Here is an 18,980-nt window from a genome sequence, read left to right as displayed (position 1 = left end):
TTACGAAATCTGTAATAAAAATGTACCAATCCGAATGTACAAATAAAACGATTTCATATAAAAAGTCATCGTGATTATTACATGCGGTATATATGTATGTATCTATGCATGCACGCACGTACGTACGTACGTACGTACGTACGTATGTATGTATGTATGTATGTATGTATGTATGTATGTATGTATGTATGTATGTATGTATGAATGCACGTATGTATGAGATTACAATGAAGAGTGAAATGATTCCAAACCTATCAAAAAGTTCTCCTCCTGATGTGAGCTCTTGAAGCAGTATTATTTGTTTTGGGGTTTCAAACACATCTAAGAGACGCACCTGTAATGCAAGAATGGAGTACATGTACTACACCTGTAATGCAAGAAAGAAGTACCTGTACTTCTAAACAATTCTTATATACACTAAAATAAATTTCGAAATTGTCGTTCATAATGTATTAATTTATTTAAGTGGGGTATTTTATACCAACGCTTTTTATTTAAAACAAAATAAAAAAAATATTAAAAGCGTCAGGGATATTGTTATATCCTCCGTCTGTCCTTATGTATGTTGGTCTGTCCGCTACCATATTATTTCCTAAACCGCAGGGTGGAATTTCACACATTTTATATTTATGTTGCCCCTGTGGTGACCATCTGCGAGACGGTCCTCATCATTGTCCCTCCCCCCAAGTATTTTGCAAATAAAGTTGATTGTCAAGGTCAAATGTAAAAACATCAGCAAAATTCACATGTTTAAATATTTTCTGACCAAATTTCATATATTCGGCCAGGACAAGATGTTGAATTATATATTTAATGCATTTTCCATTATGACCTTTAGGTCACTGTCTGGATGGGGTGAATAAATGTATTAGACTGCCACTATTTATCATATACAAATTCAAATCTTTATAACCGATTTCATAGAATTTTCAGCTTGCACCAAAATATTAACACTAATTCACAAATCTCTTCATACATGATTTCTGCTAAGAACTTCTATAAACAGCATAGAACATTCCCCCCCCCCCCCCTTTTTTTTAGAACGTTTTGAAGAAGAAAAAAATCAAAAAAATAAATCGCAAGAAACACCAGGCAAATGCAACAAGAAACCAGCGATGTAAAGCAACCAGGACCGTTCCCGAGTTCTCCTTCCCACTAATGACTGCCAACCATTCAACTGTAAGGGACCTTTATGGACCCACAGATTGAGGCCAAACTATCAGGGTTCATTGAATCCATAAAAGCCTGGGGGAGGTGGCACCATTCCCTTCCCCAGGAACAACTAGCAGGCTGCGGTGCAGTCAGGAAGAAAGTGGCACATGCACAATTGTGCGCACGCCACTATAATTAAACTCAACAACTAATTCACATGGGATTGTATAGCAACGTCGCAAGCTACGGGCGATAATCCACTACGTTTCTGTGATAAAGGTGAGTAGCGGATTGTCTCCCGTGGATTGAAAGGAAAGGATGAAACAAAACTGTCGCCTAAGAGAAGAAATATAGTATGGCTAGACATAATCAATAGGATAGGTGTATAATATTTTGACAACTCACAACATTTTCGTTCATATGTTCTAAACATGCTTTGATGTCGACTTTGGAACGTCTCGGTTTTTCCTGGTGAGAGAAGAAAATAAAGAATGTGTTGCTAAACATAAAGTGGCTAAGTGCGTGTACTAAATAATATGTTGCATTAGATTTGTTCGATAAGTGTTGCACCTGTAAAGTCCTACATGCAATATCAAGGTGTCCACTTCTTGAGATTTCCTAATGTTTAATATTTGGGTGGAGGCACATCATCACATAGCAATATCGAAATAAACTAAGAAACAAATTTCATGCGAGTGCATAAAATCATTGAATTACAGACTGCCCAAACGGAATTAATCAGATTATAAATATTGCAATTTTCCATATTTTCAATTCTAGCGAGAAATGCAATTTGTATTTTATATTTAACACATGATTCTTCCCGAAAATGTTTGACCAAAAAATAAGATCTTGGAGAGAAGCTTACGTATCAACTACGAGCGGGACCAAACTAAAAATAAAAATTACCGGTATGGACAAATCCTATCTCAATATCATTAAATATGCACATCCTCATTGATAATACTGCCTACTTTACACCACTGTAATATAGTCAAATAAACAAGTTTTTTAGTAACTTTTGTAGCATGAGACACAATTGTAGAAAGAAGAAAAAAAACCAACAAAAAATCGATCAAAATAGCGCTTGAAAAGTTTGCGTTGAAATATAAAGATAGTTTTTAATTAGGTGGTCATACAAAAAGGAGTATACGTGGATGTGTACGCTAGTGTGTGTTGTTTTGTAAAATGCATATATTTTGATTACTTACATTCTTGTTGATTATTTTAACAGCGTTGGAAACACTGGAGCTTTTCCGTCTACAAAGGCAAATGAATGACCCGAAACGCCTGTCGATAGAAAAAAAAATTATCGCTAAAACCTTCTTTCAGTACTAAGATCAAGAAATTAAAAATAATATAGTTCATGTACAAAGGAATATTAAAACCTAACGAGGCACCGGGCCATTTATTACGTGAAGTAATTGTTACGTAAAGTTAATTTATGTACTTTTACAATCTAAATGGTCATACGATGGTTATTTAAAAAGATACAACCCGAGTCTCTTTTTAATCAGCCGTCAACAAACGCGTGATCCATCCTGCACAAACCTTTCTGAGCTTGAAATGATTCCTCAGTACATATTAAAAACAACTGACGAATTAATTCCCGTGATAAAAGAAATATCTTCCACTGGATATCAACGATCTTCACCCGCCTTCACAACAGCCACTTCTCGCTCACCAACTGCAGAATATGGTCGTTCAGAACGTGGATCATCTTCTATGGATTAGCAATCATCTTTAAAACGACGAAACCACCTCAAAATTGTATGTTACGAAAGAGAAGTTTAGATCCGAAAACTCGAACCAAGTATGCGTTGATATCAGCGGGAGATATACAAACTTCACAGTATTCTTATTAACAGAATTGTTCTCCCTTTTCGACATTTTTTACGTCACTGTCGATTACCAATGTTATGTCGGACGCCTATATATCTGCAGGTGTCCAGTGTGCTTTACTTTCAGCTCTACATCAATTTATAGAACCTTATTTTGTCTATCGATCGGGAAAATTTATTTACAGTTTCAAACAAACACACAAGTTAATATTAAACACACAAGTTAATATTCAGAACTTTTCTAATACCCCTCGCATAACAGCTTCATAAGAAAATCATACAAATGTACGTCGTACATGTCCGGCTAATCAAACTGACATTGGCACTTTGATTGTCAATCACTTAAAAGACTTGAGCAGTGTTTCATTCTTTGGAAAATATGAAATAGATCGTAACTAAAAAAAACATTTCCATTTTACCCTCCAAGCTTTTTCCCAAGGTCGTACAAGTCTCCAAATGTCTGTCTCTGATTCGTTCCTATGAGCCATAAATTGCCATCACCAATGTCCGACAATGTTTCATAATGCATCTTCCTGTAGTCAATACATCAAGTTTGTGTTATGTTTAACTTCTATGCTATGCGCCGATTACCGTATATTTCTATTCACCAGACCCACACTACGATCGTCATCATAGACGCAAATTTGTTGCTGCCTTTAACACCAGTGGGCTGAGGTGATATAAATGTTACAAGCGGGAATAGTATAAAACGGACAACACAGACCTAGTAAGCCTAAAATGTTCTGTTAGACAGTACACCAGAGTCGTCTTTTTAAAACTCGGTACTTTCATTTAGACATTTAAGGTAAGTGTAATGATTCGGGACATCGCTCTCCTTTACCTTATAAAGTGTTAAATACACTACACTCGGTCATTCTAATATAAGATATCATATTTACTGAAATACAATGCGTTAGTACTTTGGAACAAGGGAGCATATGTCCTTATTAAGTATAAAGCAAATACATGCGACTTCTTCTGAAAACTATAATTTTGATCGTCTGTTCATTTCAAATTTATTATGACACGTACAGTTGTTTTCCTTTAACACTCACTATGAACTATAGTTTGGGTTTCTTTGTTGGTCAAATCTTGAAAGCAATATACAGGTGTTCACTACGTTAATTACACTGGTCAACAGTGAAATCATTACTGACTTGAAAAGGCCCTAATCTGTAGTATTTTGGTGTGCCGAACACGAATATAACCGTGAAAAATTTGTATTGGCTCTCGTTTTGAAGATATTCATATACCTCATTTTCTATGTTTCACTGTGTAAATTTCTCCAGTAGGACTGCAGCAACATCCGGAATAATGATGTAACATTGCATAATACCATCATGCTCACATCATCCACAGTTGATTGCATCATTTTCTGATGCAATGCAATACTAATGCCATGCGGCTGCTGAAGTAAGTTGACGTCAGCAGTGTACTATACATGTGTAGGCCTATTATACTAATGCCAGGCGGCTGCTGAAGCTGACGTAAGCAGTGTACTATATAAAGCCCAATCAGATAGGTTCAGCATTTAAAATATTTTAGACGTTGTGCGAGACAGTTCAAGCTACTGTTACATAAAACTTATTATTTTATCCATTTACATACAATAAAGAACAGTAATGCCTCGAAAGTGTGTTAATACCGCGGACAATTTTTGCTATATTTGTGGGGAAGTGACATTTGCCAACCAGAAGAAAAGTATCAATTCTCAAGTGAAGAAGGCATATCATCTTTACTTCGGATGCAAGGTTGGTGACCAAGACAAGCCTTGGGCTCCGCATATATATTGTGCTACATGTACAACACAGCTTTCACAGTGGTTGAATTGCAAAAGGTCATCAATGCCGTTTGCAGTCCCAATGGTGTGGAGAGAGCCAAGCAACCACCTAAATGACTGTTACTTCTGCTTGGTTCCTCCTCTTTCCGGCGGAATAACGAAGCGAAAGAAGTCGAGAATAGTCTACCCAAACATTCCGTCTGCATTGAGACCAGTTTCACATGGTGAGGGACTTCCTATTCCAGAACCTCCAGCAGAATATTCTCTTGATTCATCTGACGAAGACAAAGGTGAGTCGACCTGTTCTTCTCCTGGTCCATCAGCATGCAGTGATCCAGATTTTCACTGTGGTGCATCATCAACCCCACACAGAATAACACAGGAAGAACTAAATGACCTGATTCGTGATTTGGACTTATCAAAGAACAAGGCAGAATTGCTAGGATCAAGACTCCAACAATGGAATCTTCTAGAAGAAGATGTCACAATTACTGCATATCGAAAGCGCCACCAGCAATTGGAGCCTTTCTTCAGAAAGGAAAGTAATCTGATATTCTGTTCCGATATTGAGGGCCTCATGAATGCTTTAAAAATCACTCATGACCCACAAGAATGGAGACTATTTGTGGACTCCTCGAAACTGAGTCTCAAGGCTGTGCTTTTGCACAATGGAAACATTCTTCCATCTATTCCAGTAGCGTATGCTGTCCACATGAAAGAGACATACGATAACTTAAGGCAGCTACTGAATTCCATTGAGTATAACAAGTACAGCTGGCACCTCTGTGGTGATTTGAAGGTAGTTGCCCTTTTAATGGGACTGCAGCAAGGATATACAAAATACATGTGTTTCTCATGCGAGTGGGATAGCCGAGCAAGGGAAATGCACTACATGAGGAAGGAATGGACTCACAGGCAGAATGTAGCCATTGGAGAGAAGAATATCCAACACCCAGCTCTGGTTGAGGCTCAGAAAATCTTGCTACCACCCCTTCACATCAAACTAGGTTTGATGAAGAACTTCGTGAAAGCCATTGACCGGACTTTGCCAGCATTCCGATACCTGCATGAAAAATTCCCTCGACTCAGCGAAGCAAAGATTAAAGAGGGAGTTTTTGTGGGTCCTCAGATTCGAGAGCTTTTCAAAGATGACCGGTTCAACAACTTGCTGGAAGGTGACGCGAAACAAGCATGGAATGCTTTTCGCCTAGTTTCTACAAACTTCCTCGGAAATGTTAGGGCAGAAAACTATAAGGAACTAGTAGAAGACATGTTGATGAAGTATAAGAAACTTGGCTGCAATATGGCTCTAAAGATTCACTTCCTTCATTCCCATTTGGATTTCTTTCCTAGCAACTGTGGTATTGTTAGTGATGAACACGGCGAACGTTTTCATCAAGATATCGCAACAATGGAACAAAGATACCAGGGAAAATGGTCCACTACAATGCTGGCTGACTACTGCTGGACACTCCTCAGAGATGCTCCCGAACAGCTGTACAAGAGACAGGCGAAGAAATCTAAGATGTAGTCAATGACTTGATTTTTTATAGGTAGGCTATTACAGTTGACCTTTTACTATTGGAATGCATTTCGTTATGTAAACATTAATTTCTTGCAGATTACAAAAAAACTAGAGCCAATTTTGCAATTTGACTGTCATATTCGTGTTCAGCACATAAAAATTGATAAGAATTGACTAATTTTATTTCAGTAACATGACTTTTGTAAAAATTTGTTGTCCAGTGTTAATGGTAAATGATATAATTTGGAATAATTGAGAATCTCATACATTGGGACACATTCCATGCATTTGATAGGTAATAACAGGCTGATAATATAAGACTGACAAATTAAACCTTTTGTTCTATTTGTTGGAGTCACAAACACTAATTCCTCGTCAGAAAAATATCAAAGCTTTAATCCAAATGCACAATTTAACAAGTGTCATACACTCTTTACGCACTAAAGCGTACATCAATTTAGCCGTTAAAGAGAATTAGGTTGCACTGTTTAATCCCTGTTTGCTACCAATATAGGAAGGCGATGCATTCCGAAAAGTTTTAAATAAAAATTATATTTATACTTTTCAATTTATATATGTCATAGTGCCAGCTTTACTAATATGTTTATATCTCTGTACGACACCTACGTTTTTCACAAGATTCTTGGATCATAACCTATCTTGAGGCCTAATTCGTCTTGTATTTATTTTCCTGCTTTATGGTGCCCAGTAATTGTAATGGCCTTGCAAGGATGTGGAGTCAAACATGATTCTGCAACCTCCTTTTACTGCACGCATTCAAACAGAAACATATTCTAATTGGCAAACTTACAATCATTTGAATATTCACTGAATAAAGAAACTTGATCGAAAATGCGCGTTTGTAGAGTATATGCAATCTTCAAGAAAATCAATAAACCCAGAAAAGTATATCATAGTGACCCAATTTTCTTTTTAAACCCAAGATGCACATACTATGTAATTCTGATGTCAGTAGGAGTACTAATATGTTTCAACCTAGACTGGAAGGATGGGCAGAGTTTTAAAGCATTTGTAACACATGCCTATCCCGAGATGCACCTTGAGTGAAAGTTTGGTGGCAAAAGGTGAAACAACATTGGGATGGGCGACCAGACACATTCTCTAACCAATTTAGTAACTTTGTTTCGATACGAGACACATGCTTCTCACAAGGTGCATCAATAGTTAAACTTTTAGTCTATGATCATTTATGTTTGAAATATTTTATTTTATATTCGCATTTTAATTTTGATGTATGAACTATGCAGTCTGAAATAGAGACTTCTTATTTTATGTTAATGGGAGAAGTAGAATGTAACTTACAGCCCAGACTAAGAATTTAGATGCACTGAGACATACACTTGTGTGAATGGACAGATGAAGCGAATCCATAAACTGTCTGTTTTGTGAAGCAGGGATATAAAAAACAATGAAACAAATTGGCTTACTCCTTTATCTCGCTGTGTTTCCACAACCATTTTGTTTTAAAATTCACATATATAAAAAGTTTTTGTACAAAAAGTCTAAATAAGCCCATATCCTCTGAAGATGATCTCAGTCTAAGAACTTCAGCAGTTCAACAAGTAATTGATGATATTTGCTTGTATTGGGATGTTTTTGTTGTTGTTGAGTGTAATTATAGTTGCATGCACACAATTGTGCATGTGCCACTTTTTTCTGACTGCACCGCAGCCTGCTAGTTGTTCCTGGGGAGAGGAATGGTTCCACCTCCCACAGGCTTTTATGGGTTCAAGGAACCCTGATAGTACTGGGTGAATAACGGGTTAATAACGGATATATTTCATGAGTGGGGACATCTTCGTTAGCCACGGTGTTTATGTGTTAACCCTATCTACACCTTGGCGGATCGTACAGATATTTCAGAGCCTAGTCCTAGTGACATCTATCGGATTTCACGAAATGTCTCCTTTAGTTTACAAACGCCAACTAACCAACAGCATGTAACAGTGGCGCGTTGTACGTCGGCTGAAAATTGCGGAGGCTATTGGCTTTAAAAGGATACTTTGTAAGTTTAATATCGAAAGTATGACTATATACCAGAAAGAAGCCACTACATGTGTATTTGAGGGAAAGGATGTATTTGTACCAACACGGACCGGCAGTGGAAAACTGCTTATTTATGAGCCTATTCCAGCTGTGTACTCCACTTGTATCGATCTTGCAGGAACAGTGCTCAAATTTGAACAACTTAATTTTGATGGGACGTGGTAGCTTACCGCCGCATCGAATGTAATTCACAGACCCGAAGTACCGAACAGTAGCGTTACTCGGGGGGGGGGGGGGTGCGGACCGCACCGGGAGACGCCATCAGAGGGGGTGACACCAAAACGACTGTCTATAAAAGTTTTGAATTTTTGTGCAGGAATGAGGTCCAGGGGGGTCACACCAACCCTAGTGACGCCCCTGGCACCGACAAATCTGAACGATCTGCAAGGTATAGACAGGGTTAACACATCGGATATTCGGTTAGCGAAGATGGAGTGGTGAAGTCACGAGATGAAATTTATCAGTTACTCACTCTCAGCAAGCAAAGTTTATTGTTATGTTATCCTCACACGTTTTGGCTAGCGATACAAATAACAGATTGAAGCAGCAGATTTCTTATGGTATCCTGGGCCATACTATCTGCTGTTTACCATTGATGTTCTGCTGTTGTTTGTGTATATTCACTAGATGTAAGTGGTAATACCGGTATACCGCGGTATATTTTTATGGAAGTCTGCAACTTTTTTCACGGTACCGGTACTTCGGTTGCTTCCGTCAATAAGGAATTTATTGAAATTCTCGAAGGATATTTAAGGATATTACCAGATTGTTTTGATTGTTCACGTCAACGTAGCTAATATTTTGTACAAAACAGTTGTATTTGTCACAAATGAACTTTGAATGCTAGGGTATAATTATATTAATGATCCTGTAGTCACATGCAGGACTCGGTTCATGCATGCCAACGTGATGGCTAGATGGAATGTGGTGAAAGATATTCGGGTGAGAATAAAGTTCAAAAAAAAATCGGACTAAAAAGTATTAATTTTCTAGTTATCCACTAGGACATGCTAATGTGTTAAGTACACATATTATTTGTATGACTGCGAATTATCCTACGATTTTCAGAAAAGTAGTTGAGTTGTTTTTTATTTGAATTTTAAGTTATTTCTCATGTCAACCAAATATTTCTCGTTTGTTGAACAAGTGTTTTATGTTTACTGTATCTCTTATGCATATATCTTACCCGGGCGTTGGCTTCCCACTCAAAGTTTTCCTGCATGTTATATCAATAGTGTAATAAGAAAATTGCCGGTCTCATTGTCGACACTTCCTGTATTTATCAACAAGCTCTTTAATGTCAGCACAGTTTCCTGTACAGGGTGTCAGCAATAGGGTATGCTTCATCACCCTACTTTAGATAAAGTTTTTTAATATTACAACTTATACAACAACGACATAAACAAAGCAAATTCTCGTACAATATTAATGGTACTGATCATTTAATTTTCCACAGGAGCTGTGACATTCTTGGCAGATATTTTCTTTTCTTTTGTCTATAGATAATCTAAGAAAAATAATATAATGGATAAAGTATGATATTATTCTGATATATCTGATGAAGCTTGTGACAGACAGAAATTAATTTTTTTTAAATAATAATGTTCAGAACTACAAATTTTTCATGGTACCCTGCCCTAATATTTGCACAAAAAGATCTGTCACGATATAATTGTCCTTCCTAATTGAATGTAAAACTCACTAAAAAAAAAATTGAAGAAAGGAAAAAGAACTTTGAAGGACTTGAACCTAGTACCTACTCTTATTCGACAGGTGTTCATGCTTACCGCTAGACCAACCAAGTGAAAAAATAGAATATAAAATCTCTTGAGCATAATGTTATCGATGACTATCGACCTGTTATGTATATTTGATTTAATTATATCTAATTTAATATATATTTATTTCAGTTTAATTGTTCGTCAGTTTTATTTTTATTTTCCATTACATGATATTGTTATGTAAATTTATTCACTAGAGATGGTACTCTTTTCAGATAATAGTTTGACCTTGACTGTTCGTTTTATAAATACCAGGTGTTCATCTAAATCCTGATCTTGTTTCAAAATTTGTAGCAACATCGTAAACAAGTTCTATTTTTTTTTTAAAATGATTGGTTGTTGTCGAGGTCACGATGGGACTTTGTGTTTAATATGTAAACAATTATTTCAAATTACTTGGATTCAAAAAGATTAATTCTGTTATTTTTCTGGAAAATACGTGTCTTAAGTATCATGTATGGTTGTAAATTTTAGAATCTGTTTTCTATGTTGTCTTAGTTTGAAAATTTAAATCTACTTTGTATTAACATGGATTCAACGAGAAGAACAAAATAAAATATTAGAGAAATGTATGGCAAAGGAAAATGTTGAAGGGACAAACTAGTTGAAAGTGAGATATCAAAGTGTGTGTGTGTGTGTGCGAGAGAGAGAGAGTGAGAATAGCCAGGATTTTTCATCCCTGGACATCCTTAAATTTTTTTCTCAAGCGATTTAGAATGTTCTTTTAAATGGTAATTTTTTTATTATTACAAATTACACTTGTCTATACCATTTCATCATAAAATGTAAACCATTTCCCACTGACTCGTTGAAAACATTATTTCAGTAGATACTTTTGTGTTCTTACACATTACACTTATCAATATCATTTCATGTACATAATTTTATAATAAAATGTAAACCATTTTCCCACTGAATCATTGAAAAGATTATTTTAAAGGGTAATTTTGGGTTATTACACATTACACTAATCTATATCACTTCATGTACATAATTTTGTAAAGTGAAAAAAATTTTATTTCATTGTAAAGTGAAATGCATTTTAACTTTGACATGTTTCATGAATTTCAACATGAAGATTTCATATAATACATCATGCAAGGAATAATATTTTTTATTTTTTTTTACAAAATTCTTTATGATATTTAGCTATACCAACTCAGAATTGATATATATAAGCAAAGATGATTTCTATTTGATATGCAGCAAATCAATCAATGACAAATTAAAATATATTTAGTACTGATGTAAACAAAGTTTTAATATGCCTTCTTTCCTCTTTTCCTTTATTTTTACTTTAAAACTATTTATGGGGAAAACCTGGTTTTCGTTATTTACATACTGAGTTATTAACTGAAATCTGGAGAAAGAACAGGGAAACTATATATATTTCTCAACCAATGAAAACAAATTGAAAAAAGCCTGATTTGCAAACATATTTTATTAAAGATATTTCATTTTAATGACCACAGATAAAACAATGGGACAGACACTCTACTCTAATTCAAGACAATTTATATTTTTACTGTTGAGTGTTAAAGCCATCTTTGATATTCTTCTACAACAAAATTTTCAAATTAGCCACTGTGGCAGCCATACTGGATGTAACATCTGCCAGATTTTTACTCATGACAAAGTAGACACTGTAAGAAGACATTTGGTGAAAACTCCTGTTGATACGACAATCCATTCTGGAGAATTAGTTGCAATAATTTTTATGATTTGAGGTCAGATTAACAACGATTTTCATCATGACCAACTAAATATCATAATTAGTGTTTTGATGAAAACCCTATGTTGATATGACTTTCCATTTAGGAGGAGTAGCAATATCAAGATTTTCAAATGGCAGCCGTGGTAGCCATACCAGATGTCAGACTGGGCTATTTTCAGTAAGTACCAACCAGATATCATAAGTTTTCACGCTCCTGTGGTCTAGTGGTTAGAGCGTCCACCTCGGATGTGGGAGGTCATGGGTTCAATCCCTGACTGAGTCATACCCAAGACTTACAAAAATGGTACTAACAGCTCCCTTGCTTGGCACTCAGCAAAAAGAGGTTAGTGTTAGGACTGGTTGACCTGGTGTCAGGATAATGTGACTGGGTGGGACATTATGCTACATGTCTGTGATATGATGCCCCAGTGCTAGGCATCACTCTAAACTTCCACACTGCAGAATCGTAGAGATATGACTGAAAAATCGTTAATGCTACGTTAAAAATCAAAATCATACACACACTCATAGATCTTTTGGGATAAAAACCAGTGTTGATATGACTTTCCATCTAGCAGGAGCAGTTATAAGATTCTCAAGATGGCTGCTATGGTGGCCATACTGAATGTCAAATTGGCACCATTATCATTTTGGACCAACCAGACATCGTTAGAAGTCTTTCAGTAAAAACCCCATATTTATATATGACCATCCATTTTGGAGAGGTAGTAATAACAATATTTTCTATATGGCTTCTATAGTTTCAATATTGGATGTCTGAGAGCACCAATGGATCAACTAGACCTTGTTGTATGGCATCTTCCACATAGTTTAGGTGGGAAATCCAACTTGTGCTAATGGATGGAGAGATGCTAGATGAAGAACAACAGGCCATCCCATAAGCTCTAATGATCTTTAATCAGTAGAGTTAAAAAAATAACAGCTATGGTATTGCGTAAAAACAATTCTACTGCTATCACAGTCAGAAATACACATAAATTAAGTCGCAATAAGCATAGTAAACTTTATCCTACAAAATTAAAGTAAATACTCATTTTTATTATATAATTACTATCACATAAATGACCCTCTTACAATGTGGCAACAAGCTCTTTTATTGCATGATGAATACAGTTTGTGAAATCTTCATGGCTGGAACTGCTCATACACTGTTCCATAATCATTATGATCTCCATGGAAATCATTGAGTACACCACATTATCGTGAGACCAATTTTTAACAATGCAAATCACATGTATAAGTGTACTACCACTTAATGAATGGTATTGATAACTCTATATGCCTTATAACAGAAACTGTTATAATGAAGGGTTTTAAAAACAGGAAATGTGTTATAATGAATGGCATTGTAGTGAGAGCACTGTATAGAAGATATAAAGTTTTATTTTTGATTTTTAATTTAAAGATACTTAGAGCAGACATCATTGCTTTGTTACACAGTATAGTTATATCCCTGCAAACTGTACATATTGCAAACTTAAAGCAGACATTGCTTTGTTACATAGTAGTTATATCCCTGCAAACTGTACATATTGCAAACTTAAAGCAGACAGCATTGCTTTGTTACATAGTACAGTTATATCCCTGCAAACTGTACATATTGTAAACTTAAAGCAGACAGCATTGCTTTGTTACATAGTACAGTTATATCCCTGCAAACTGTACATATTGCAAACTTAAAGCAGACGTCATTGCTTTGTTACATAGTACAGTTATATCCCTGAAAACTGTACATACTGCAAACTTAAAGCAGACATTGCTTTGTTACATAGTACAGTTATATCCCTGCAAACTGTACATATTGCAAACTTAAAGCAGACATCATTGCTTTGTTACATAGTACAGTTACATCCCTGCAAACTGTACATATTGCAAACTTAAAGCAGATGTCATTGCTTTGTTACATAGTACAGTTATATCACTGCAAACTGTACATATTGCAAACTTAAAGCAGACAGCATTGCTTTGTTACATAGTACAGTTATATCCCTGCAAACTGTACATATTGCAAACTTAAAGCAGACAGCATTGCTTTGTTACATAGTACAGTTATATCCCTGCAAACTGTACATATTGCAAACTTAAAGCAGACGTCATTGCTTTGTTACATAGTACAGTTATATCCCTGCAAACTGTACATACTGCAAACTTAAAGCAGACATCATTGCTTTGTTACATAGTACAGTTATATCCCTGCAAACTATGGATATATCAAAATATCTTCTACTGTAACAGCTGTAAAACTTTAGATTATCTTGATGTAGTAAATTGTTCTTTTCAATGCATCAAAGTGAAGCTGGATAAATAGCACCAAAAGATCAAGAAGGCAAAAAATTAATTTGAAGAAAAAGACAGCTAAAAGGAAAATAGAAATGGTGAGAAAAATATATAAAATATGGCAAAAGATCCATGAAAAAAAGTAACTGCAAATGATTGCTTTATTATTCCAATTAAATAAATATCAACTCAGACTTTCAAAAAAGGCATATGATTAGTCGATGACAAAAGTTATTTTTATTTTATTAATACAAGTCTCATGTAGGTACTTATAAATTGCCCATATAAAACAATTCCTTGATCTCATAACTGTAGAAATTATTACTTTTATAGACGAAATCATAATTGTAAAACAAATGGTATCTCAGTATACCATAACTGTGGGCAAAACTGCAAAAGGTGATTACTGTGATATGACTAACATTAGTATGGAAAACTTCCATATGTGCACTAAAACAGCATTTTAATTTAAAACTGTACATTTGTATTGTCTTGAATCAGACATGCATTAATCTGCATTAAAATGTCCACTGATACAACAGAACAAAATACATTAAAATTAGTCAACATTATGCTGTACATCCTTTAAATTACCACTGCAATACAGTGTGGCAAGGTCATATTATATTCAAAGATATACAAATTAATAAATTTCGAAAGCTTTATTAGATTGTAATGGAATAGATACATTTCTTTGCATAATTAAGTAAAAAGGTTCTGTATTTTGGATCAAACATTTTCTCTTAGACTATAAATTGAAGTCTGTGTAAAATTAAATGTTAACATTCAGGTTGAAACAAATGTACAACATACATTCAACTGACCATGATTTCTTCAATTAATACTTGCAATTTATACTTGCTTATAAGTCAAATCAAACAGCAAACAAGACAGATCATGTACTGCATCACATAATGTGCCTGCATATCATTTGTCTATGTTGTTTTGTTCTACTGTTTACTCCTAACAGATCCAGATCTTCCAGCTTATGAGATGGCAAATCTGGGTCTATGTAATTTGCATTATGTGATGGCAAATCTGGGTCTATGTAATTTGCATTATGTGATGGTAAATCTGGGTCTATGTAATTTGTATTATGTGATGGTAAATCTGGGTCTATGTAATTTGCATTATGTGATGGTAAATCTGGGTCTATGCAATTTGCATTATGTGATGGTAAATCTGGGTCTATGTAATTTGCATTATGTGATGGTAAATCTGGGTCTATGTAATTTGCATTATGTGATGGTAAATCTGGGTCTATGTAATTTGCATTATGTGATGGCAAATCTGGGTCTATGTAATTTGCATTATGTGATGGTAAATCTGGGTCTCTGCAATTTGCAGTTAGATTCATCTTATACACAAGTAAAAATGGTAAACCTAGTCAATTAACTTTTTGGGGTATTAATTCTTAATTCTTGTTTAAATTCTTACTCATTCAGTATCAGTTCAAACACATTTGTCTATATCTATACCAAATAACACATATAGTGTGGTTTAAAACAAAATTTTGTTTCTGCCCAAATAATTTTTTTAAGTAAGCATCTATTTAAGGACAGGATATACAATTTTGGTCAAACCCACATTTGTATGCATCTAGAGTAAAAACCTTTCACGCTGAAATTAATCTAAACAACTACTACCATGACCTTAATCCAAGCTGTGGACAGACAGACATACTGATGTACAGACGTGTACATGGATACCACAGAAATGTCTTGTCAGCTGTTTATGTGTTTTGCCACCAAACAGGTTTAAATACCAGGTCACAGGACTACATCGCCTACTGCCTGCTTTTAATAGGATTGACAGTGCTCCAAAAAAATGTTTTTTAGAAGTCACTACAACCCAGAGCTGGTGACTTTAAAAACAACCACAAGCCCTGACAGAAATTCCATAAGCCCTGACTCTCTCTGATTTTGCATATATCCAAAACTGACCCATCTTTTAACTATTATTTGTCACATACATCTGCAACTACTGCACTTAAACTATGAAAAGAAAAAACAAAATCATATTAAAATGACAAGTGTGTTTATTTGGATCTCAAAATATTTCAACAACATTTTACTCCAGGTCCTGTGGTCAGCCATTGTCTGATTGCTCGTTACTCACTGGGTCAGCAGTGTGTATGTTCATCTGATGTCTGTCTTGATTTATGCAGTTTCTCTTTACACTTTTGATGTTGTTCATAATATGTTTAACCAGTGTTACATTACACTAGTGTAAGCATGAGCATGAGACAGCTCAATTATTATTCATTAAACTTTAATTTAAAACATCTTGAACAATGCAATTTCAATTAAAACAAGACCATTTAAAAAGATCAAAATGCTTACTCACGTGTTACTGGTGAAATAATGTTTTGTCAGTCTTTCCTTCTCAACACCAAAGGATGACCACATTTCATTCAAAGGCTCAAAAGTGATCACAAATACATTTGATCCCTTTATTACTTATAATACATTTAAAAAAAACAATCTGCACTTGGTTTAAACTCTCTAAATTAGAATAGTAAAGTAATCATTTAATAGCCTGTTGTGTATACACGCTAGCCTTTATTCCATCTGGTTTCTATGCAGCACATAAATATAAAAATGGTATTTTGTCCTATTTTGTAGAATCACATGTATGTTAAACCCAAGTGAACACTAATTATAGGTAACCCAGGCAACCTGTTCCCCATTCAAAGGTCACTTTGTACACAAAGTTTACATTGTTTTTGATGGAAGTATAAATAAATAAATGATTTTCATAAAGATAAGAGGCAGATATGGGGATAAATATTAATTATTTACAAAACTTTCAACTTCTTGAAAATAAATGTCCACATATAATCAATGCAATCAAAGTTTTCTCAGGAAAATTAGATTTTTTTGACAATCCTGATGGGCACTTCACTCTGAATACAGGAGGGGTCCAATCTGAAATAAGAGGGGCACTGGGAGTTCAGCTATCGGATTTTTGAGAATTGACTGAGAGGAGATTGGTTTCTACAAAAATAATAATCGGTGGCTTTCAGATTATTGCAATAAGAAAATGTTAACTTGATTCTTGGACATGTTATTTTTTAAATCTAAACAGTTTGCAGTAATCACACCTAGACTATAATAAAACAATTGTTTACATTTCAACCAAATACATTTAATCAATAATTAAAACTGGATCTAAAATATCAACATACTGTGTATTCAAATTGCATCAAAAATCAAATTTTGACACTCAAATGTGAAAAGTATATTATGATACCACTGAAGATTGTAATAACCCAAAAATATCAACATCTGTTTTTTGTAAGTGGAGACAGTAATAACACATGTGGAGAGGGTAATAATGTAAAAATGTCAATGTCCCTTTATTTTTGAAAATACTTTAGTCTAATAATCTACTAAATAGGCCAAGACACATTTTCTTTTGAAGGACATTAATTACTTCACAGGAATTTTGCTTTTGTTTTTAATATCTTTTCTCATTTGCTAAAGAATGCAAAACATTTGCAATGAAGTTTAAGTTCGTGATTTAACTTCCACTGTTTCACAGGCATGCAACAGTCTAGATAATAATGATGTTTTGCAAAGTGAGGGGAATAAGTTTTAATGTACAGTATGCAAATACTAGTCACAATTTGGATCACTAAGCTTCATTTTGCATCTGTGCTTCCATTTCTGCCATGACCATATGTTTAACTTCAATGGACAGGTCACTGGTGTGCACTGGTTTTTCAAGGTCCTCTGTAAAGTGGGATGCCAGCATTAGTGCAACATCAGTTGCAGCCTGCAATACAATAGATGAATATCTTCAAGTACATTCTACATTCTGCAACAAAATATGAAACAAAACAAATCAGATTAATATTCCAACCTGGTTATTAACATTTATCAGGATATAGCATTATAACTAGTACTGCAACCAGCACTCAAGTACCTAAAAACAAATCAGATATATTTTAGACTCCTGTCCAAATCTGGGACTTAAGTACTTGAACAAAACTGGAGTCAACTCCTTATGACAATTTGTAGGATGTGTTACAATTGTTATATCAAATCTGCCTGACAGCACCCACTTGGGGTCTTATTGTTTCTTTTATATCATTTACATGTCAGGTCTGTATATAATACTATTTTTTAAACATAAATGAGCACTTCCATGAAACCTAATTTTAACTGAATGATTTAACAAAGTATACTAATTATCACTTGTAAAATATGTACAGGCACTGAGCACTCTACTTTTCATGCATGTATTGCAGACTGCTTACTATTATACCACTGATTGCTGTCAAACCACTTTCCTCCATTAACATGATCTATAACCATGGTTGTGCTGTCTAGCCAAAAATGTGCAATGTACTAAATTGAATACTGAGTTCTGATTGGTCAACTGAAAATGGCAGACAATCAGAATATTTTATTGTACTTTTTTAGTTTACAAAAAATTACTACACGAGCAAACTTTGCATTTACTATCAGTGGAAAATGTACTGATATTATGTACATGAATTTTCAAAACTATCTGGAAAGTCATGGATGAGTGGAAAGGCATGCGTTTTGACCTGTATAGAGATACTGCCATAAGTGGAAAGTCATAGGTGGGTGGAAAGGCATGTGTTTTGACCTGTATAGAGATACTGCCATAAGTTACTAAAATATCCAGGACATGAGTTAAGCTGAGTCTGCCACTTTGAGCACTAGTCCTATATTTAGTACCCACTGCAGTCCTAGTGATAAAACATACATGTGTATATTGATTCAGACACTTTTTACAATTAAACATGGTTTCCACAACATTTAAAGTCTGGCTTTTAAAAAACTGGGCTTAG

At 34.8% G+C, this 18,980-nt stretch overlaps 2 protein-coding genes across 2 annotated transcripts in view; both read right to left on the bottom strand.

Annotated features, from left to right (window-relative positions):
* Positions 1–3,522, bottom strand: LOC149800568 (calcium/calmodulin-dependent protein kinase type IV-like). The gene is made up of 5 exons (XM_089954437.1): positions 3,413–3,522; positions 2,364–2,442; positions 1,558–1,620; positions 227–334; positions 1–9 (listed from the first exon to the last, which is right to left on the bottom strand). Exons 1-5 carry the CDS (start codon positions 3,520–3,522, stop codon positions 1–3), a joined length of 369 nt encoding a protein of 122 aa, XP_089810563.1.
* Positions 3,523–11,572: 8,050 nt separating this feature from the next.
* The window catches only part of LOC149800567 (calcium/calmodulin-dependent protein kinase type IV-like), a 58,139-nt gene continuing 50,731 nt past the window's right edge, over positions 11,573–18,980 (bottom strand). Inside the window, exon 12 of the mRNA XM_089954514.1 lies at positions 11,573–17,935. Coding sequence (XP_089810640.1) covers positions 17,795–17,935 — 141 coding nt within the window. The 3' untranslated portion in view covers positions 11,573–17,794. The remainder of the gene's footprint in view (positions 17,936–18,980) is intronic.

Source organism: Sinohyriopsis cumingii, chromosome 4, assembly GCF_028554795.1.
Source record: "Sinohyriopsis cumingii isolate HCF-2022 chromosome 4, ASM2855479v2, whole genome shotgun sequence".
NCBI classification, from domain to species: domain Eukaryota; kingdom Metazoa; phylum Mollusca; class Bivalvia; order Unionida; family Unionidae; genus Sinohyriopsis; species Sinohyriopsis cumingii.
This window is presented reverse-complemented; position numbering and strand designations above follow the sequence as displayed.